At 57.7% G+C, this 21020-nt stretch overlaps 1 protein-coding gene across 3 annotated transcripts; it reads left to right on the top strand.

The window, feature by feature from the left end:
- On the top strand, nt 1–19706 carry MCM5 (minichromosome maintenance complex component 5). 3 transcript variants are annotated; one of them, XM_040490959.1, is made up of 17 exons: nt 1–87; nt 280–454; nt 2331–2457; nt 2546–2674; nt 5540–5712; nt 7589–7744; nt 9146–9312; nt 9659–9830; nt 10241–10352; nt 11927–12070; nt 12391–12456; nt 12647–12823; nt 13473–13585; nt 14773–14901; nt 16125–16267; nt 18116–18243; nt 19374–19706. In XM_040490959.1, the coding sequence occupies exons 2-17, from the start codon at nt 288–290 to the stop codon at nt 19473–19475; spliced, it is 2205 nt and encodes a 734-aa protein (XP_040346893.1). In that variant the 5' UTR covers nt 1–87; nt 280–287; the 3' UTR covers nt 19476–19706. The 3 variants fall into 3 exon arrangements, with proteins under 3 accessions (XP_040346893.1, XP_040346892.1, XP_040346894.1); XM_040490958.1 differs by having other exon boundaries at nt 5–128; XM_040490960.1 differs by having other exon boundaries at nt 56–77.
- Nucleotides 19707–21020: the final 1314 nt, after the last annotated feature.

Genomic DNA, 21020 nt, shown 5'->3' with positions numbered 1-21020 from the left:
CTCAGCGAGCCAATGGGGACGCAGCGGCCGCGGCGCCCGAACGCGGCGTCTCGTTTTTCCCGCGAAACTCGGCGGCGGTGCGTGGAGGTGCTGGTGTACCCGGGTCTGGGGGTTGTGGGGTCGCAGAGGTGAGACCGGGGGCGGGGGGGTCTGTAGGTCTCAGCACCCGACGGCGCTGCAGGGTGGGCAGGCGTTCTCGCCGGCGAGCTGGGGTCCCCCCGCCCCGCATTCGGAGCCGAGCCCACCCCCGCCGGCTCCAGCTGTTTGTCCCCGCGCCAGGCGCAGTCATGTCGGGTTTCGACGACCCCGGCATCTTCTACAGCGACAGCTTCGGGGGGGACACCGCGGCCGACGAGGGGCAGGCCCGCAAATCGCAGTTGCAGAGGCGCTTCAAGGAGTTCCTGCGGCAGTACCGAGTGGGCACCGACCGCACCGGCTTCACCTTCAAATACAGGTGCGGGCTGGAGCGGGACAGGAGGAAGGAGGGCACACAGACCCCCCCCCCCCAGTGTGGCGCCGACAGGGGTCGCACGTCATCGCTCAGAGTCGGCTAGTGTCGTAGAGCACGAATGGGGGGACACGGGCCCAGAGAAATGAGGGAGCATGTCCCAGGTCCGAGGATCGGGGTCCCAGCCGTGCTTCATCCGGCCGCACCCTTGTGGCCTTTGGTTTTGTACGTGTTATACCTGAAGGTAACTTTTGAGTGGTCACCTGTTGAGTGGGCTCCTAGCAGCCAGCTAGAGCTCCTAGGGTCCTTTGATTTTTTTATTTTATTATTTTTTTTTTAACCCGTGACTTGTTTCTGGTCGTTTGCTTCTTGTTTTTCCGTGTACTGTCTTTGATGTCTCCTAAACTCAAGTTCTCTATGGGTGTAAAAGGTGAAGATGGTAGTTAGGATTTACTTCATTCATGCAGTCATTCTGATTTGCAACTTCCATTGATCAGCACCTGCTGCGGGCCAGGCACTGTTCCGCTGAACCTGCTCTTTGTCATTGTATAATCCGCGGCATCATGTCAGATCCTTGTAGGTCCAGCCTCTGTCCCTAGCACCTTAAAAGGCAGAGGTGGATTTGTGGGTTCAGGCTTGGGCAGGACCAATTACTGAGTGACTTCCAAGTAACAGTCTCTCTGTGTCATCAGTAAATGGTGCCTCCCCCTATTCATGTACCAGCTGACATTGACCATCTGTGTGCCAAGCATTGTGCTAGGCATTGAGGTATGAAGATGGAAAGGCCTCTTGCTTACCCTTTAGAAGCTCTTAGGTCCGTGAAGCTTATAAGTCAGTGGGAGCAAGGCATAGAGGCCAAGAGACGAATTACAAAGTGACAGTTACCTCACAGGGGGACTATATGGGTGCCTGGGTGGCTCAGTTATTTGGGCGTCTGGCTCTGGATTTCAGCTCAGGTTGTGATCTCGAGGTTCATGGGTTCAAGCCCCACTTCGGGCTCTTCGCTGATGGTGCGGGACCTGCTTGGGATTCTCTCTCTCTTTCTGTCTCTTTGTCTTCTCTGCTGCTCGTGCTCTGTCTCTCTCTCAAAATAAATAAATAAACATGAAAAGAAATTAAAGGGAAAAAATAAAGGAGGAATATAGAAGGAAGTTAGGGAGGGCTTCCAGAGGAGCCCAAGTTTAACCCCTGGCTGAGAGAAGAGTTTCAGGTGTGGAAGGCATGCCTGAGAGGAGCAGTTGCATGCATGGGCAGAGAGGTAGGAGTGGCTTTTTAAAATAGCAAGGGGTTTTTTGGGCCAGGGTGGTCATTTTGTGTGTGGCTCTGGGACATAAGGCAGGGGTGGGGGATAAGGTCTGAGATGAGGCTGAGGAGAGGGCCCTGTGTGGGTCAGTGGTCCCTAAGTGTGTTTTGGGACAAGAGTCCCATAGGATGCTCTGTAAAAAGTGCGTCTGGTGGTTGATAAGACAGACACAGTCTCTGCTGTCTTTGGGCTCCCAGGTTTGAGCTGTGTGTTAGGTTAGTCTCCAGGAGAAAGTAAAAGGCTCCAGGGAGTCCTGCAGCAAAAGAGCTGAGTCTCCCAGACTGACCTGTGTGTGCACACAACCCTGTGTTGGAGTGTTGAACTGTGCTTCGGCCATCTTGTGGACGATCTCCACGGAACCTGTTTTTTTTTTTTTTTTTTGGAGGATATGCCTCTGTCGGCAGCAGGGAGCCTCCGCAGGGTTACGTCACAGAACCACCTGGAACTCGATGTGTATTTGGGAAGAGGAGGGGGCGGGCAGTGGTGGTGCTGGTGTGGGCAGATTTGGGGTGCAGGTGCGCCTCGGCCAGTGTTGATCTCCTCTGCACCCTCCCCCACCCTGCCACCTGCCCACCGCAGGGATGAACTCAAGCGCCATTACAACCTGGGGGAGTACTGGATCGAAGTGGAGGTGGAGGACCTGGCCAGCTTTGACGAGGACCTGGCTGACTACTTGTATAAGCAGCCAGCCGAGCACTTGCAGCTGGTGAGTGGGTCCCCGTCCCTGAACCTCCCCTCCCCGCTCCAGGGCCGGTCCTGCTCTGGTCACCAACAGCTGTCTCCTTCCTCTTCAGCTGGAGGAGGCTGCCAAGGAGGTGGCTGATGAGGTGACCCGGCCGCGGCCCACTGGCGAGGAGGTGCTCCAGGACATTCAAGTCATGCTCAAGTCCGATGCCAGCCCGTCCAGCATTCGTAGCCTGAAGGTGGGTCCCCTTAGAGGCTGGTCCGAGGGTGGCAGTGGCTGCTGCATGGTGCACAGGGGCTTCAGGCAAAGGCAGATCTAAGTGCCAGCTGTGTGACCCTGGGCAGCTCACTCAACCTCTCTGAGCCAGTTTCCTCCTCTGTAAAATTAACTCATAGGACAAATGTTTACTGAGCTCCTTCTGTGGGCAAGGCATTGAGTTGGTTCTTGGAGGAATCACATTGAGCTAAACAAAAAGCTCTTGTGTGGGGTTTATGTCCACCCGTGGGGTGTGGGGGGAGCCCTGAGTCAAGCAGTGAATATCACCCAGGGTGATTTTAGTTACCTATTTTTTTTAATGTTTATTTTTGGGAGTGAGCAAGTGTGCATGCGAGGTGGGGGGCGGGGGGGGAATTCCAAGCACAGTGCAAAGCCCGACGCAGGGCTTGATCTTGAACTATGAGATCATGACCTGAGCCGAAATCAAGAGTCGGATGCTCAACTGACTTAGCCACCCAGGAGCCCCACCCGTGATGATTTTTGGATGTTCCTAAGTGCAGTGGAAGAAATCAGGGGGGTGGCCCTGTGGGAAAGACAGAAGGCTTCCCTGGTGGAGAACCATCTGAGTGGAGACCGAGCAGTGGGCAGACAGTTGGGAGAACATTCCAGGGAGGCAGAGGTACAGCCTGGACAAAGCCTGAGTGGTGAGGGGGGCATGGTATGTATGGTCAAGGCCATGTCGAAGGACAGCCGGTGAGGCTAAGAGTGATCGGGAAGCAGGAGGGGCTGGCATCTGAGGGGTTTATTTGTTTTAGTTGACAAATACTGAAGGCTGCTGTGCTCCACGTGTGGGCTAGACCCTCATGTAAACAGACAGGACTCGGTTCTCACAGAGCTTATGGTGGGAGAGACAGATACAGGACTTTGAGATAACTTCAGGAGCCGTGATAGGAGTCATGAAGGAAAGAGAAACGCGAGTAAATATGACAGTGGCCAAGGGAGGTGGATGGCGGTCAGAAGAGGCCTCTCTCAGGAAGTGATGTTGGAGTGAGTCTGAGTGAGTCATAGTCAGCTGCGCGACAGCCCAAGGGAAGAACATTCCAGGCTCCAGGAGAAGCAGGTGCAAAGGCACTGAGGTGGGGGACAGTGGTATGCTTCAGGGAACAAGAAGGAACCAGTGTCGCCGGACCCCAGTGAACATGAGGGTTGAGGGAAGGAAGGGGGAAGGGAGGAAGAGGCCAGAGGGCCCAGGCTTTCCAGCCATGGAAACGCGCTTGGATTCTGTATGGAGCACGGTAGGAAAGCAGGGGGTGTTTAGGTATTCGAGTGGGCTGGTTCCATTGGCAAACAGTCCCTTTGGCTGCCACGTGGAGGACAATTTATAAAATTGGCAGGAGTGAGAGCCAGGGGAGCAGTGAGCAGGAAGTGATGGTCGTGACGTTAGTCGTTCCGTTACAGGGTGGTGGTTAGAATCTAAGGAGGTGATGCACTTGGCTGTACTCGGCATGCTCCATAGCGGGGCCCAGATGCCACCCTTTTAGCTAATGGCACCTCCTCATCGTGCATCATACCCATAAGGCCATGCTCTGGTCTTTGCTTGACAGATCTACTCCACATCCTGCAGCTCTCTTGGGGGTCCTTGTCAAGCCGCCTTTGGCTGGCACAATGGCAGGTCTGTTCCCGAAGCAGGGCTGTGAGTTCTGGAGCTTGTCGGCTTTATCTATTCCCAGCACCAGGGAAGGGCTCCGTGACTATATTTGGATTTAAACTCAGTATCACGCTTTTCTGTGGAAGCGGCATTGGACCTGTTTGGGGGGCAGCTGTTTCATGAGGGAGGCAAGCCTCCACTTCCCCCCAGGGACACGCTTCCGACTGTCAGACTCATTGGAGAACACATTGAATGACCCACTTGAGGTGATGGGTTTCCTACAGTAGAGGAGGAGCCGTCTCTAGAAGGATCACTGGTCAGGGATGGCTTGGAGGGGCTGAGACTATCCCAGTCCTTCGGGATTCTGGAGTGCCAGGTGCCCGCGTCTTTGTAGATTGTTGTCTGAAAAACATGCTCTGTGGTGGTTCCAACAGTTCTGGTGTCCCCGGCTTGTGGTGGGCACATGTGGCCTTACTTAGCACAGAGGGGGCCAGCCTCTTTCCTTCTCCGCCTCCCATCTCCCAGGCTTTGGTGGAGGGGGTGTCAGCATGAACCTGTAGCCTGCCTGTCCCAGGAAAGCCACTGGGAACTGGAAGAAAAGGTAGCGAAAGGAACTTTAAAAAAAAAATCTTTTTAATTTTGGGCTCCTGAGTGGCTCAGTCAGTTAAGTGTCCAACTTTGGCTCAGGTCACAATCTCGCGGTTTCGTGGGTTCGAGCCCAGCATCGGGCTCTGTGCTGACCGCTCAGAGCCTGGAGCCTGCTTCGGATTCTGTGTCTCCCTCTCTCTCTCTCTCTGCCCTTCCCCCGCTCATGCTTTGTGTCTCTCACTCTTAGTCTCATAAATATTAAAGTCCTTTTAATTTTAATTTTTTAATTTTAAGGAAGCCTACACCCAACGTGGGACTTCAACTCAAGGCCCTGAGATCAAGAGTCACATGTTCTACTGACTCAGCCAGCAAGGTTCCCCTGAAAGGAACTTTTCTTGTTTTGTCTTATGGAAAATTATACATGGAAATGGAATAGTGTAATGAATTTCATATACCTTCACCTAGGTTTAGTGGTTAACATTTTGCCTTTGTTCTTTTTTTTCTTTTTTGCCAAAGTACTTTGAAATAAATTCTAGAAGTGCCATTTTATCTCTCAGTACTTCTGCATACGTGAGAAAAAGATTTTCCCGTACACTCTCTGGGGTCCCTGTCTCCCTTTAATCAACCGCCCTCTGGATGGCTCTCTTGCAGTCGGACATGATGTCGCATCTGGTAAAGATTCCTGGCATCATCATCTCCGCGTCTGGGGTCCGAGCCAAGGCCACCCGCATCTCCATCCAGTGCCGCAGCTGCCGCAACACACTCAGCAACATCGCCATGCGCCCCGGCCTGGAGGGCTACGCCCTGCCTAGGAAGTGCAACACGTGAGTGGGCCTTGCGGGGGCCCCAGGGCCTTGTTGGGGGAGGGACATCTGAGTGGAGACGGGAAGGGTAGGGACCAGCCTGCAGCGCCTGCAGGGAGAGGGGCTGGGGCAGAGGTGTGCCCTGTGGGGGTGGTGTGGGCCTATGCGCTGGGGCTCAGGGCTGAGAACCAGGGGCCATGTCCTTCTCCATTGGTGAGTTCTGTGCCCACCGGGACGTCCAGACGACTTGTGCGGGGGACCCAGGGTTCAAAGGGGAAAGCACTCCAGGGGGATGAGTCTGTCTGGAGTCTTCTGAAGCAAACTGGCTTGCTGGGGCAGCCGGGCCAGCGACATAGCACACTTGTTCATTTACACGTTGCCTATGACCACATTTGCACTGTAGAGACTGCGTGTGTGGCCTCTTGGCCCGTAACACCGAATGTTTACACTCTGGCTCTTACAGAAAATGATCTCCACCCCTGGTCTGAGGGCCCATGCCCTCTCTCAGGCTGCTCATTGGCCTCTGCTGGTCCCCCTCAGCTACCTGACCTAAGTGTCGGCAGTGCCCTGGGCTCAGCCCTGCTCCCTTCTTTTGCACTCATTCCCTGAGTGGTCTCGGGCTTTAAGAATCATCCGCGTGCAGAGGACACTCACATGTGTCTCCCCTGAACTCCAGAGTCAGACCTGGTTGTGGGCGGGATGCCCCCGAGCCGGTGCCCAGGGGACACTGCAGATTTGAGCCACACTGACCTGACCTCCATCCCACCCCCCAGATATGTCCTTCCACAGCTCCCCTCCCCCGTCCCACATGGGAGCCCCATCTTTTCAGGTGCCCAGGCCCAAGTGCTCGGTCTCGGAATGTTTCCGGGAAGTCCTTTTGGCCCTGCCCTTAAGATTGCATGTAGAGAACCAGACCTTTTCCTAACCTCCTGGGCATGTCTGTTGTCCTCTCACCTGGAGTGGTGAATCCTGGGCCCACCCTCATCTCCCAGTCTGTTCTCCACTCTGCAGCCACAGGTGACCCAGTCGTTTCCATGTCACCCAGAGACCAGCGCTGTCCTGGCCCGCACGGCCCTCCACAGCCCTCTCTGGCCTCTGGTCCTCCCCCAACTCTGGGCCCAGCCTCGCTGCCTCCCTCCTAACACAGGGCCTTTGAACATGCTATTTCCTCTGCCCAGAACATTCTTTCCTCTGACCTCCACAGTCCACATTCTCACTTTTTCCATCAGCTTTCTCTTCTGTCCTCTCACAGAGGTCCTCCCCCAGGCCTCCAGCTTACACTGGGTGTGTGCGTGCCCAGTCACTCTGTTACCCACCGACTTCACGGCATGGAGCACTGCCTGTCGTCCTGTTACGGAGTCATTCGCTGGCTGGCTTTTTCTTCCCTGACTAGACCATGAGTTTATACGAGCAGGGACTCACTGCCATGTCCCTGGCCTGTAGAACTGTGTCTGGCACGTAGGGGGTGCTTTGCTCTAACGCCTCGGTAATAGTTGAACTGTGACTTCGTCACATGGAGGTGAATAGAGGCCTGGACCCTGAGGATGGTCTCCAGGTGCCCAGACCCTCACCGAGAGGTCCTGGGATTTGAGCGGGGGTTTCATAAGGTCACTGGTGATTTGGCTCCTCTACCTGTGGGAACCCCGAGACCCTCGTGGGGCTTGGAAGTGTGACCTGTCTGCAAGGGGGAGGAGCCGGGCCTAGAGCAGACCTCCCCGTTCCTCACCTGGCTCGTGGTACCCCACAGAGCTGCACTCCTTTTAAGGGCCTTGCCCCGCTGTTGCGGAGACCCTCAACTTGCTGTGGACCAGAGCTTGTCACTGACTCCTGGGGTGGGCTCCCTGGGGTTTGGGTTCTCAGGGGAGCTCTGGTGATCCTTTCTCCTCCCCCTGTGCAGGGATCAGGCTGGGCGCCCCAAGTGCCCGCTGGACCCGTACTTCATCATGCCCGACAAGTGTAAGTGTGTGGACTTCCAGACCCTCAAGCTGCAGGAGCTGCCCGACGCAGTGCCTCACGGCGAGATGCCCAGACACATGCAGCTCTACTGCGACAGGTGACACAGGCTGGGGCTGGGGGCAGGGAGGGGCTCCCACTGGGGCAGCGGCCAGGCCGAGTCCCCAGCTCCGGTGCTGGGTGTGGCCGAGTGAGTGTGGTGGGCGGAGAGGGTGGCTCGTCACGGAACACCCCTTCGCTGGCACCCTGGTGCCTCCCATGTTTCCGCTCGTCCTGTCCTCCCAGAGTCTGTGAGGGCGTGTAGCCCCTGCCGTGCGGGTGCTGGACCTGGAACCCCGAGAGGCCGACTGGCTCCTTGAGGGCTCTGGTTCTGGGTTTTTCCGGGGGGGGTCCCCACAGCCCTCGGAGCCGGGAGAGCCCCTGCCTCGCCTGCATCCCTGGCTCTCTGTTCACCCTCTTCCTTGGCTTTTGCTGAAGGATCGGGAAGGAGGGGAGGGTGCTTGACTAGAGTCTGGTCCCCTCTCGGCCACCTGAGTAGAAGACTTGGTGACGTGATGGGGGTTCGTCACCTGGGCTGGTGCACCTAGGTGTGCGTGCAGGTGTCCTGTGCTGTGTGGTTTCCTGAGGCGTGGATCCACAGGTCTTGTTAGCTTCGTCAGTGGCAGTGGGACGTGTAGAGGTCAGACTCGAGCGAGTTACATGAGTTGGCAAAGCCTCGGTTTGTTCATCAGGAAAACGGGCATAATGACAGTCCTGAATCTCTAGTTAAGCTGCTGAGAGATGGTAATTGGAAGATGCACGTGTTTAGCATAGTTCCTTAATACAAATTGAGTGTTTGTTGTTGATTAGGTTATTCTCCAAGCAGTCAGTAATCCAGACTCAAGCAGTGGTGTGTGGGAAGAAGGGCCTTAGAATCCTCTCAGAACAGTGACAGTGATGGTGACGCTCCTTGGTGGGATGTGACTCTTTCCCGCATGGAAAGCACTTTTGGGTTGTTTCCTCTCTTGATCCCGTGATATCGCTGCCCCCACCCCACAAGCTCAGAGATGTGCGGTGACTTCCGAGTGGCAGGGTCCGGATGTACACCCCAGCGTCCCCACTGCTCCAGCTCTGGCTGGAGGGGCTCGGAGACTGCCTTCTTCCAGCACCTTCGTTTTGGGAAGAGAACGTGGAAGTCCAGAGGCAAAACGAGTTGACGGAACGGAGCTCATGGGGCCATGAAGAGGCAGAAGTGGGGGTGGCCCCTGCAGAGAGGCTGGAGGGCCTGAGGAGGAAGGCTTGGGGAGCCCGCGGCGAGTCTGACAGCAGATGAGACGGGGATGGGGCTTGTGAAGAGGTGGGGAGCCAACACGGAGCCAGCTGGAGCCAGCTCAGGCGGGGAGGCCTCTGGTATAGATGATAAGGTGGACCATGAGTGTGACAGGGTGGGTGAGCGGGTCAGAGACCTCCCTGTCCCCACCAGGCTCTCATCTTTGTTTCTCCTTCTTCCCTGTTTCCTCAGGTACCTGTGTGACAAGGTCGTCCCCGGGAACAGGGTCACCATCATGGGCATCTATTCCATCAAGAAGTTTGGCCTGACCTCCAGCAGGGGCCGCGACAGGGTGGGTGTGGGCATCCGGAGCTCCTACATCCGTGTCCTGGGCATCCAGGTGGACACAGATGGCTCTGGTGAGTTGGCTTTGGGGTCCTGGCTGTGCTGCACTCTGGGCCGAGCCCCTGTCATCTCTCCTCTGGATCATTGCCGGGCCTCCTGATTTCCCTGTCCCCACCCTTCCCAGCGGTCCCCAAGGGCGTCCGTGATCTAGCCCCATAGCTCCTCAGAACCCGTTCCCCTCACTTACTGGACCCTGAGCACAGGCTGACTCCTGAGGGGCAGAACCGGGGTCTCTGCTCAGGCTTGTGGCGTCCCAGCTCTGAGGCCCTGCCCCGCAGGGCGCCCTGATTGGGCGGTGGGCTGGCCAGGGTCTCCCTCACGTAGCACTCACACACCCTCCCCCCCCCCCGGCCCACCCAGGCCGCAGCTTTGCCGGGCCCGTGACCCCACAGGAGGAGGAGGAGTTCCGGCGCCTGGCCGCCCTGCCCAATGTCTATGAGGTCATCTCCAAGAGCATCGCCCCGTCCATCTTCGGTGGAACGGACATGAAGAAGGCCATCGCCTGCCTGCTGTTTGGGGGCTCCCGAAAGAGGTGGGGGCCTGGGTCCCCCCAGATCTTGGAGGGGATGAGTAACTTGGCTCCTATGAGGGTAGCTGCTGATGGTCAGGACTTGAATGTTCTTTTCATTTTCCTGGGACCCTCAGCCTTGCCTGCTACTCCCAGGCTCCTTCCCCATCAACCAGGCTTGCTGTCAGCTGGCTTGTGGCTCATCTGTGGTCTCCCGTTTCCTTGGCTGTCCGTGCCCTGGAGGCAAGCTCTCTCCCCCACTGCTACCATGGGCGAGGCTAGGGGACACGGCGGCCGTGAACGAGGGTCTCAGCCCGGAGCCCCTGGCTGCCTGCTGCTCTAAGGCTCGTGATACCCAGTTGGGGGGCCGACTGCCAGCCCTCCCCGTGACCAGCCCAAGTGCCAGCCTCGCCCACCTGCCCGTCCTCCCCCAGGCTCCCTGATGGACTCACCCGCCGAGGAGACATCAACCTGCTGATGCTGGGGGACCCGGGGACGGCCAAGTCCCAGCTGCTGAAGTTTGTGGAGAAGTGCTCTCCCATCGGGGTGAGTGCCTAGGGCTCACTGCTCTGCTTGGCCACCCCAGTAGGGAGGCAGGCTGCAGGCAGGGCTACTGGGTCCCCAGGACCCCTGGGGCAGCTGGCTTCCCGGAATCTCTTTCTCGTTCCTCTCGCCTGTGGTCAGGACGGCACAGAGGGAGGAGGAAGGGAACCAATGGGTGTGGGTCGGTTTGGGGCCGTGGGTGGAGCGCGGCCTGCGAGCGAGCACAGGCTCTGGATCTCTGCCTGGCCAGTAGCTGGCTGGTCATGGACCGCAAGCAAGTCACCTATTGTCCCTGAGACTGTTTACCCACTGAGCCGTAATGTTGGTAATAATCACATGAAGATTAAGGGCCGGGCCCTGCTCGCAGTGCATTACGTAGATTTACTCACCTGACCTTCTACTCGCTGCACGGTGGGTGTTGTGACCCCTTTAAGGAGGAGGAAATGGGTACAGAATAGCTCCGTCTTGCCCGGGGTCCCACAGCTAGTAAGTGCAAGCACAGGGATCTGACCCCAGGTGTGTGGTAGGCGGGGTGCTCTGTACAGTGATTGGGGTCTGGGGGCTCAGAGAGGGCGGGGATGGCCATCGTGGCCAGTGGGACAGGGCTGTGCCAGCGGGAGCTGTAATCTGGATAGACCGGAAGTATGCCAGGGGCTCCTTGCTGGAGCAGCCTGACAAGCACGTGTGCACTACAGCCATGAGCCATGGGGTGGGCTTACGTTTCTTTAAAAAAACAAAAATTTTTTTTAGTGTTAATTTTTGGGAGAGAGACAGAGACAGGCAGAGCACAAGTGGGGGAGGGGCAGGGAGAGAGGGAGACACAGAATCCGAAGCAGGCTCCGGGCTCTGAGTTGTCAGCACAGAGCCCGATGCGGGGCTGGAACTCACGAACCGTGAGATGACCTGAGCCGAAGTCTGCTGCTTAACTGACTGGGCCCAGCCAGGTGCCCCCAGTGGGCTGAAGTTTCTGGTGGCCACGTTAGAGAACTAAAAGGATCAGACGAAACTAATCTTACTATTGTGTGTAGCTCAATATATCTGAAGCGGTGTTTTAGTTCGTAGCTTAACATAAAAAATGCAGTGGGATACTTCACATCCTTTCTTTTTTTAAGGGCTAAGTTTGAAATGGGTGCATACGTAAGGCCACCTGGGTTGGGACTTGCCACAGGGGCAGCATGTGGTACTCGAGTCTGTACAGAGATGACAGGGGACTGGGGAGGGGGAAGCTTCTCCTTGGGGGTCAGGCGTCCCTGTTCCAGCCCTGAGGCCACCTCGAAGTGTGTCCTTCATCTCCGGGTCTCCGTTTGCTCCTCTGTGAGCCGGGCCCCCGAGGGCCGATTCCCAGGGCTGTGGCGGGACTCACGTGAAGAGCGCGTGTGGACGCCCACCGGGCCAGACTGGTGCCGGGGCTGCCTTCCTGGCCCAGGGGAGGAGCTTGGGGTTCTGTCCTGGGCTCTGCGGCCGGCTTTGGTGTGTGAGCTTGAGCCAGCCCCATCAGTCTGGGCCCCGGCCTCACTGGGGTCAGAGCGTGGAGCTGGAGATGTGCGGGGCCCTGACCCCTCCCCTTCTCCCTGCAGGTGTACACATCGGGGAAAGGCAGCAGCGCGGCAGGCCTGACTGCCTCAGTGATGAGGGACCCCTCGTCCCGGAACTTCATCATGGAGGGTGGGGCCATGGTCCTGGCCGACGGCGGGGTCGTCTGTATCGACGAGTTTGACAAGGTGAGTCTGATGGCGACGTGGCTGGCAGCTGGAAGGTGGAGGTGTGGCCTCCCACGCTCAGACGGCACAGACCGCCTCTGACTTAGAGCCCGGTGTGGTCAGTCTCTGGGCCTGTTATCGAGGGAAGTAGTTTAACCTCTCTGAGCCTCCGTTTCCTCATCTGGAGAGTGGGTCCGTGGTCACTGGCGCGAGAGGTCTCCGCGTTCCTGCCGTCCGCCTGGCATAGAGTTGGGGCTTGACTGGTAGTTGCTGTGGTTTTCCTGCGGCCCTGCTGCTCTCCGCCCCCTTGCCTGGGCCTCAGACGTTCCTGTCCCACACAGATGCGGGAAGACGACCGAGTGGCGATCCACGAGGCCATGGAGCAGCAGACCATCTCTATAGCCAAGGTGCGCGGCTCCCGTCCAGCCTGGCCCGGCGTGCGTGGGGAGGGTGCCGGCCGGGGGCCACTGTTCGCCAGGGCCTGTGCTGGCAGCAGCCGCCGTCCTGGGGTCGTGGGGCGCGTGTGCACGGACGCACGGAGGGGATGTGCCCCCGGGTTCTCATCTCTGCCATCTGCTTCCCTCCCTCTCCCCTCAGGCTGGGATCACCACCACCCTCAACTCCCGGTGCTCCGTCCTGGCTGCAGCCAACTCGGTGTTCGGGCGCTGGGATGAGACGAAGGGGGAGGACAACATCGACTTTATGCCCACCATTTTGTCCCGCTTTGACATGATCTTCATTGTCAAGGACGAGCACAACGAGGAGAGGGACGTGGTGCGTTTGAAGACGGCCAGGGCCACAGGGCGCACGGGGCCGGGTCCAGCCAGGGCTGCAGTTCTGGGGGAGGGTCACCGGGGCTTGGCCCAGAGTCCTGACCATCAATCCGACTTGCCCGTAAGTGGGCAGCCCAGGAGGGGTGGCTGTGGCTTACAGAGAACACGACTGGGGGTCCAGTCCTGCCTCCTGTGTGTGCTAGGCTATGCGGTTTGGGTCAATCGTTCCCTCCCCGGGCCTCAGCACCTTGTATACGAAACAAGGAAGTTGACCTCTGCAAATAATAGAAGCCCGGCTCTGGCCAGGACGTCTCTGGAAGAAAGTAGTGGCTTATGTAATGGGCAGGCCTAAAGGTGTGGGGCCCAGCTGCATCCGGGGCCCCGTGGTCAGAGCTCTCTGCTTCTGCCTCTGCTCTCCCTCCCTTGCTGGAGGCTTGTACTCAGGCAGATGCTCTCCTTGTGGCCGATACGGCCCTGGCAGCTCTGTGATTTTGTCTGGTCGGCTCGCAGACCCTGAGGAAAGGGGGGCCGCCTCCTTTCCACGAGTTCTGGCCCTACCAGTTCCTCCTTCCTGCCTGCTCAACTTCTGTGTTGGGATCCAGGCTGGGGAGGGCCTGTGGGCTGACCCAGTGTCCCCTCTGCCTCCCCAGATGCTGGCCAAGCACGTCGTCACGCTGCACGTGAGTGCACTGACCCAGACCCAGGCTGTGGAGGGTGAGGTCGACCTGGCCAAGCTCAAGAAGTTCATTGCCTACTGCCGAGCGTGAGTCCTAGGCATGGGCCCTGCAGGAGTGAGGTTGCCTGGCTCTCCTAGGGTGGGAGAGAACCCTGGGCCTGCTTCTTACGAGGGATTACAAGAAGGGATGCCTTCTTACAAGTGAAGCCCTCCTGAGGGTTCTGGCTAGGTTCCTTTCTGAACTCGCACAGGTCACTCGGTGGCTTTTGGCTTATGTTGCCACATCTCTAAAACGAGGTTGTAAAAATCAGAAGGTCTTTTAAAGATCAGCTCGACTCTCACATGCAGGGAGGCGGTGCAGTGTGGACATCGTGCACACGGGCTCTGGGGCACGTCTGCCCCACCGTGTGACCTTGGGCGAGTCAGTTGCCCTCTGAATCTCCCTTTTCCTGGACTGGTGTTGCCTAGGGTTTTTGTAATGATGGCACGGGTGATTAAGTGCTTGGCAGAGCCCCTGCACTGAGTCAACATTCGGGAAATGGCAGCTGAGACTTTTATTCCTGTTTTCTTCACAGCCGGCCAGTAACTGTAATCCTACATACAATAATTACCCTGTGCTGGGTATTCTCTGAGTATTTCACGTGTAAGCGAACTTTAGCCCTGTCCCTAAACCTTTGAGGGACCATAGGAATCCATTTTACTGGGGCTGCGGCTAAGGAGCTGAGGGAAGGAAAGGTTAAGTAGCTTGTCCAAGGTCCTGAGTGGGAGGTAGGAGAGCAAGGATTTGAACCCTGGTACCTGGCTCCAGGGGCTGTGCTGTTAGCCACAGTGTGGAGATGCTGGACATATGCCTCAGTGGCCTCTTGTTGGGGGTAAAACCTGAGGGTGGAGGAGTCTTCAAGAGCCCCTCTGATGGGAGGGGAGCACTGTAGTCGGGTAGGTCCCTCAGTTCCCCCCTACCCACCCTTGGAGTGATGGAGTGGCGCAGCGACTCCCGTCCTGGGTCCTTGTCACAGTTCTGAGCTCCTGTGGCCCCGTCCTCAGAGGCTTGGGCCCCAGCTGTGAGGCTTGCCCCATCCTGACGCCAGGTCCTTGGTGGCCTTGGGGAGTCGACTCCTCCCTCCTGGCTCTGTCTTCTCACCCTCAGGATGAGGGTTGCCTTAGGTGATCTGAGTATTCCCCTGAATCTCTGACTGTCACTTGGCTGGGCAACATGGTGGGTGCCCCAAGAACCCTTCCTGGCCTCATGTCAGCTGCTCCCCACCATCCTGCAGGAAGTGTGGCCCCCGGCTGTCGGCAGAGGCCGCAGAGAAGCTGAAGAACCGGTATATCATCATGCGGAGCGGAGCCCGGCAGCACGAGAGGGACAGTGACCGCCGCTCCAACATCCCCATCACCGTGCGGTGAGCGGGCGCGGGAGGGCCGGGCCCAGGAGGGCTGCATGGGCCTCCTCGGTTTACAAAATAGGGTGTGCCTCGCAAGCCAGGGCTGGGGGCCCTTGCTCACTGCACAGCACAGGCCTGTAGTGAGGGCGGTGGGTCAGGGAGGCTTTTGGGAATATAAACCCTCACGGTATGTACTTCTTGGCCTGTTTTAAGGTTGAGAAGATCTGGGACCCTGTTTTCTGAATTTTGTCTGGTTTCCCTCGTTGCAGGGCAGCATGAGGGAAAGGGAAGGGTCCAGTTATGGGAGTTAAAGAGACCTGGGTCCTAGACTTTGGCCGACCGACTGCAGGGAAATGGCTTTCCTTCTCTGGATCTCAGTTTTCATGGTTAACTCCTCATTTTTGTGAAATTACACGGTAGAAGATAGTGATGAAGAGTTTGACCCCATCTCGTCTGAATCCCGTCTCTAGCACTGATTAGTTAGAAGTGATTTTGTTTGTATGTAATGGAAAATACAAACAGAGTAAATAAATCGGAGTTTATTTCTCTCTCACGTGTAAAAATGTTAGAGGGTGGGTGGTCCAGGACTGATGCGATGACTCCTCAGAGTCATTGGCAAGTGGGGCTCTTTCATGCTTACCCTTATCCTCCTAGTCTAAGATGGCTGCTGGAAGTTCAGCCATCACCTCTGCATTCCTGGAGACAGGAGAGGCAGGAAAAGAAGGGCCCGTCTTTTAAGGACATTTCCTGAAATTCCCACAAAATGTTTGAACTTCCATCTTCTTGGCCTACGTTAGTCACATAGACACACGTAGATACCAGAGAGGCTGGGAAATGTCAAATTTGAGCTGGGCGCCACATGCTGGAGTAAAAATTGGGGTTCCATTTCTTTGATGTGTATTTAATTTTGAGAGAGAGCGGAGACTGAGCGCGAGTGGGGGAGGGGCAGAGAGAGAGGGAGATACAGAATCTGACGCAGGTGCCAGGCTCCAAGCTGTCAGCCCAGAGCCCGATGTGGGGCTCGAACTCATGAACCACGAGATCATGACCTGAGCCAAAGTCGGACGCTCAATCGACGGAGCCACCCAGGCGCCCCTGGGGTTCCGTTTCTGAGGGTCGTGGGGACCGCAAGCAGTCTCCCCCATAGTCTGACACCTTGGGCAGGCACCTCCCTGATGCTGTGCTGGGACAGGGGCGGGGGGTGAGCTGAGTCCCCGCCGCGTCCCCTTGCTCCCACGCAGGCAGCTGGAGGCCATCGTGCGCATCGCCGAGGCCCTCAGCAAGATGAAGCTGCAGCCCTTTGCCACGGAGGCAGATGTGGAGGAGGCTCTGCGGCTCTTCCAGGTGTCCACGCTGGACGCTGCCTTGTCTGGCACCTTGACAGGTGAGCAGGCGCAGGGGTGGGCCGGGGGGGGGGGGGGGGGGCACAGCCGGGAGGCCCGGAGCATGTGTCGCGTCTGTGCCTTTGCCCAGTGTCTCCGAGCGTCCTCCCGGCGGTGAGCCCCCGTTCCCAGTTCCACCCCGGCCACTTCCTTCCACGATGACAAGCGGTGGCTTCTCTCCACACCCTTGGACACACTCCTCTTGAGCCAGTTAATTAGGAAGAACTGTCATCTTGTCCTCATCTGAGAACAATGGCACTCCTTGTGAGCTCGTAACCGTTCTGAGTGCTTCCAGAACTCTTTCCCGTTTACTTCCAGCTGTCCCCACATCCCCCCCACCCCCCCGAGAAGCCAGGCGGGGCACTTAGAAATAAGACAGGCATTCAGAGGCCTTTTCGTGGTGCCAAGGCTGGCTGTTCGTTAGCTGGAATGCAGGTCTCGACCCGGGGGGGCAGTGAAGGTCACACTGCCATAAGCCCTACAGTCTGCTTCAGGCTCAGTCTTTGAACAGATTGTTCTGGATCACTGACTGTGCCAGACTCTCCTGGGAGTAGATTCCTTCCTTCACCGAGCAGGGTGTGGTGTTTGTCAGGCGTTGTTCCAGGTGCCAGGGGTGTAGGAGTGAACAGATCTCGAAGTCCTTGCCGTGCGGGCCTCATTTGAGATGGGGAGAGACTCGACAAAGGCAGATAGATGGGGTTCAGGCAGTCAGAAGTGCCCTGGGCTGCGGGGGCGGGGGGGATCCTGGCAGGCCGGATATGTTGGAAGAAGATGGTCTGGAGGGCTTCTCTGAGGAGGTGACGTTATTCAGGAGTGGTGTGAAAAGAGGAAATCAGGGCAGGGGGAGAGGACACTGTAGGGGGAGGCTGAATGCCACGCCTCCAAGGAGGGAGCAGGCTTGGCATGTTCAAGGGTGAGTGTGGCCGGTGCCTTGGGTGGGGTGAGGGGCCTGATCGCCCCCACCCTCCCCTTGGTGAAGACTCGGTCTCTGCCCTGGAGGGGATTCCCGTCAACATGAGAAATTTGCCTCTGGGGGCTCTTGGGTTTGCTGATGGCCAGAGGTCAGGTGTGATTTGGGACAGTGAGGTTTGAACTGGGCATCGTAGGCTGCGTAGCAGTTTGCCTTGCAGATCCGTTTCATCCTGGAGCCTTGAGGTCCCCCACCCAGTGGCTCCGCTGACCGTGCCCCACCCTGTCCTCAGCTGACACCCCAGGGCATCTGTAGGCCTTGGTCAGCAGGAGGAACGTGCCCTGCAGCACAGCACATGCAAGCCGTGAGCCTGGTGCTTGCCTGGGCCCCTTAGGGCACCTCACAGCCGTGGTCTCCGGGCAGCCTGCCCTCCCTCCTTGGGGCACTGGTGGGTTCGGCTCTCTCAGATCTGCTCCTCCAGGAACTTTGTCCCTGCTGCCTGACCAGCCGGGTGGGGTCCAGGTATTCCGGGCTCTCTCTCCAAGTCCGCTCACGTCCTTCCTCAGAGCCCTCCCCTGGCCGTTCCCAGAATCAACGCAAAACCCGTGCCATGGCCTAGGGCCCCCAGGACCTGGCCCCTGGTCGCCGGTCTGGCCACGTCCCTGGTCTCTGGACAGGGTTTCAAATGAAGTCGGGTTTCTACCCCTGTGCCTTTGCACCTGCCAGTCCGTTGCCTGGAGCATCCTTCCCCACAGGTGTGCTGTGTCCCCTGACTCACGGCTGTGTCCAGCCATCTCCGCAGGCCCGTGCTGTCCCCCATGCACCGTTCCCCGGCCACCCTTTCTTGGCTCAGGGGCCCCGTCCCTTCGGGTTTCCCACCACGAGCAGACTGAGGTCTCTGGTGCCCCGTCCCCACCTACCCATCTCTCTCTGCCCACAGGGGTGGAGGGCTTTACCAGCCAGGAGGACCAGGAGATGCTGAGCCGCATCGAGAAACAGCTCAAGCGCCGCTTTGCCATCGGCTCCCAGGTGTCGGAGCACAGCATCATCCAGGACTTCACCAAGCAGGTAGGTCCTCCCGTGGCCTGGGGCGGGGGGTGGGGGGCTCCCGCGGCCTGCCTCCTACCCACCCGGCACCTGTGTCGTGTTGCTCAGCTGACAGGCCTGGGTTGGGGATGGGGATGAGGTGGCTCTTCCTTGCCCTGGACCTGTTCCCGTCATTCATCCCCTAGAGATGGCCTCAGTCTGGGGCAGGGGGGAGGACGGGGGGCTGGTGTTCTGGTACAACCACACCCAGGCTCCCCCAGCACCTCCCATGTATCTCTGCCCTCGCTGCCTGGCTTTTGTGGGGTGGGGAGGGGCAGAGTCAGGAGGGGGAGTCTCCAGTTCATGGAGGACAACGTTCGAGAACCCAGAGAGGAGTGGGGCCTTCTGGGTGCTGTGGAGAACTTGTGGTCTTTTTTTTTTTTTTTAATTTTTTTTTACATTTTTTTCTTTTTGAGAGAGACAGAGCACAAGCTAGGGAGGGGCAGAGAGAGAGGGAGACACAGAATCGGAAGCAGCTCCAGGCTCTGAGCTGTTAGCACAAAGCCTGACACAGGGCTCGAACCCACGAACCGTGAGATCATGACCTGAGCTGAAGTCGGACGCTTAACCGACTGAGCCACCCAGGCGCCCCAACTTGTGGTCTTTAAAACCACAGGAACAATCCATGCCTTTCTGATTTCAGCTCCTCTTAACATACGTCATGTCGTTTGAATCTTAGAGCATTTTCACGCAGCAGTTGGTACCACGCTCGTTCTATATGTGAGCAGACTGGGGCTTAGGGAGGTTTAGGGGGTCAAGAGCTTGGGTTCTAGAGTCAGGTGGACTCCGTTCAAGGCCCAGGTCTGCCACTTAATTGCTGTGTGACTTTGAGCACATGACTTAGCCTCTCTGTGCCTCAGCTCCTGGCCCGTAAGATGAGAGTAATCACAGTACCGGCTGCGTGGGGCTGTTGTGGGCGTGGAGTGAGTTGAGGTACGAAGACTAGAACGGTGCCTGGCACGTAGTAGAGTTCAGGAGGCGTGAGCCCTTCGCCGGAGCCAAGGAGATGGGTGTGAAGGCCTTTGATAAACCGGAAGTTCTCTGTGAGCAGGGGGGGGATACGTGGGGTCCCCTCTGGAGGCACGCTCCTGCATCCAGCCTTGCGTCCGCAGAAATACCCGGAGCACGCCATCCATAAGGTCCTGCAGCTCATGCTCCGACGGGGCGAGATTCAGCATCGCATGCAGCGCAAGGTCCTCTACCGCCTCAAGTGAGCCCTCGCGGCCTCGGACTTGCCCGTGCCTCCCTCACGGCCCGCACCCCGAACGTCACTGCCCTCTGCCTCCCTGCTGCCATCTTGAACTTCCCACGCGCTCTCCACCTGCCCTGGAGGAAGGAGCGTCCCCCCTGCCTCGCCGCCTCCGGGCGCCCGCCTCTGGCGCAGGTCCAGGAGGCGTGCTTTTGGAGTTTGTTGAAATAATAAAGCCGCGGTGCGTTTGGATGTCTCTGGGCTTCTGCACTGGGTAGCCCGTCCCCGCCCCCATCTTGCCCTGCAGACCAGCCTTGGAGCCAGACCGAGCGGGGCATCTGACCTGCGTCCGCCCCTCAGGCCCTTGGGCAGCTCCCTTCCCTTTTGTGCTCCAGGTTCTTGAACTCACCAGCTGGCAGCGGTGAGAATCCCACCAGATCCGGGACGTGTGGAGGGCTCTGGGGGGGTGCGCAAGATGGGCTCTGCTGCTCCCCGGAGCCTGTGGGGGCGCGGAGGCCGTGCTCCTGCCTCAGGCCTGCCCAGTCCCACACCTTTCCGTGCCTCAGTGTCCGGACCGTAAAGGGCTGACGCTAGCACGTGCTTTGCAGGGTTGTGTTCAGGATAATGACAGCGAGGTGCTCAGGGAGGACGGGGCAGTGCGGTGAGATGCCAGTGGCTTTTGGGACTCGGGGACCTGGATTCCCACAGGCCTTAGAGCAAAGTGGCTGAGAGTGGAGGTGCCAGCGTTGTGTGCACTGGTTTGCTCCCCGCGGGCTCCCCCGTAGCTGTGTGGCCTTGGCTGAGGCAATCGACTTCTCTGGGTCTGAGGATACGCCTTTTGCCGTTTCCTTTTTCTTGGGCGGGGTCACCACAAGTAGTTAATTTTTGCATGTGTGTCATGGGAACTTTAATTTTAGGGAGCATGAGTGGGGGAGGGGCAGAGGGAGAGAGAGAATCTTAAGCAGGCTCCATGCTCGGCGCAGAGCCCAACACGATGCTCGATCCCACGATCCTGGGATCATGGCTTGAGCTGAAATGAAGAGTCAGACCCTCAGCGGAGCCACCCAGGCATCCCTGGGATGGGAACTTGTAAGATCTCTTTTGGCGACTTTGAAACATTCATAAGACGGTATTAACTAGGGTCCCCAATGTTGTGCGTTACCTCCTCATGGCTAACTGACTAGCAAGTACGTACCCCTAGACCCCCTTCACCCATCTGCCCACTCTCCACCGCCCACCTCTGGCAACCGCCCATCTATTCTCTGTGTCTCTTGAGGTGTTTGTTTTGTTTTTTGTGTTTTTTGTTTTTTTTGTTTTTAAGACTCCATGTATAAGTGAGGTTATACAATATTTTTCTTTGACTTCCTTTTTTATGGCTGGATAGTGTGTGTGTGTGTGTGTGTGTGTGTGTGTGTGTGTGTGTGTGTGCATACACCTCGTTTTCTTCATCCATTTTTCCGTCAGTGGACGGATTCCATATCTTGGAATTAGGTCCAAGGTCGTTTTCGTATCTTGGCTGTTGTAAATGTTGCAATGAACCTGCTGGTGCTAGGTCTTTTCAAATTGGTGT

This window comes from Herpailurus yagouaroundi, unplaced genomic scaffold (genome assembly GCF_014898765.1).
Source record: "Herpailurus yagouaroundi ecotype Mexico unplaced genomic scaffold, PumYag 182, whole genome shotgun sequence".
NCBI classification, from domain to species: domain Eukaryota; kingdom Metazoa; phylum Chordata; class Mammalia; order Carnivora; family Felidae; genus Herpailurus; species Herpailurus yagouaroundi.
The sequence above is the reverse complement of the archived record's forward strand: the minus strand, read 5'-3'. Positions and strand labels throughout refer to the sequence as shown.

Bases quoted from the DNA above. Each gene is read 5' to 3' on its own strand.
- MCM5 (XM_040490959.1), top strand. From the start codon at position 288: ATGTCGGGTTTCGACGACCCCGGCATCTTCTACAGCGACAGCTTCGGG. The intron at 14,902-16,124 runs GTGAGCGGGCGC...GCTCCCACGCAG, and splicing joins AACATCCCCATCACCGTGCG to GCAGCTGGAGGCCATCGTGC. The intron at 16,268-18,115 runs GTGAGCAGGCGC...CTCTGCCCACAG, and splicing joins CTTGTCTGGCACCTTGACAG to GGGTGGAGGGCTTTACCAGC.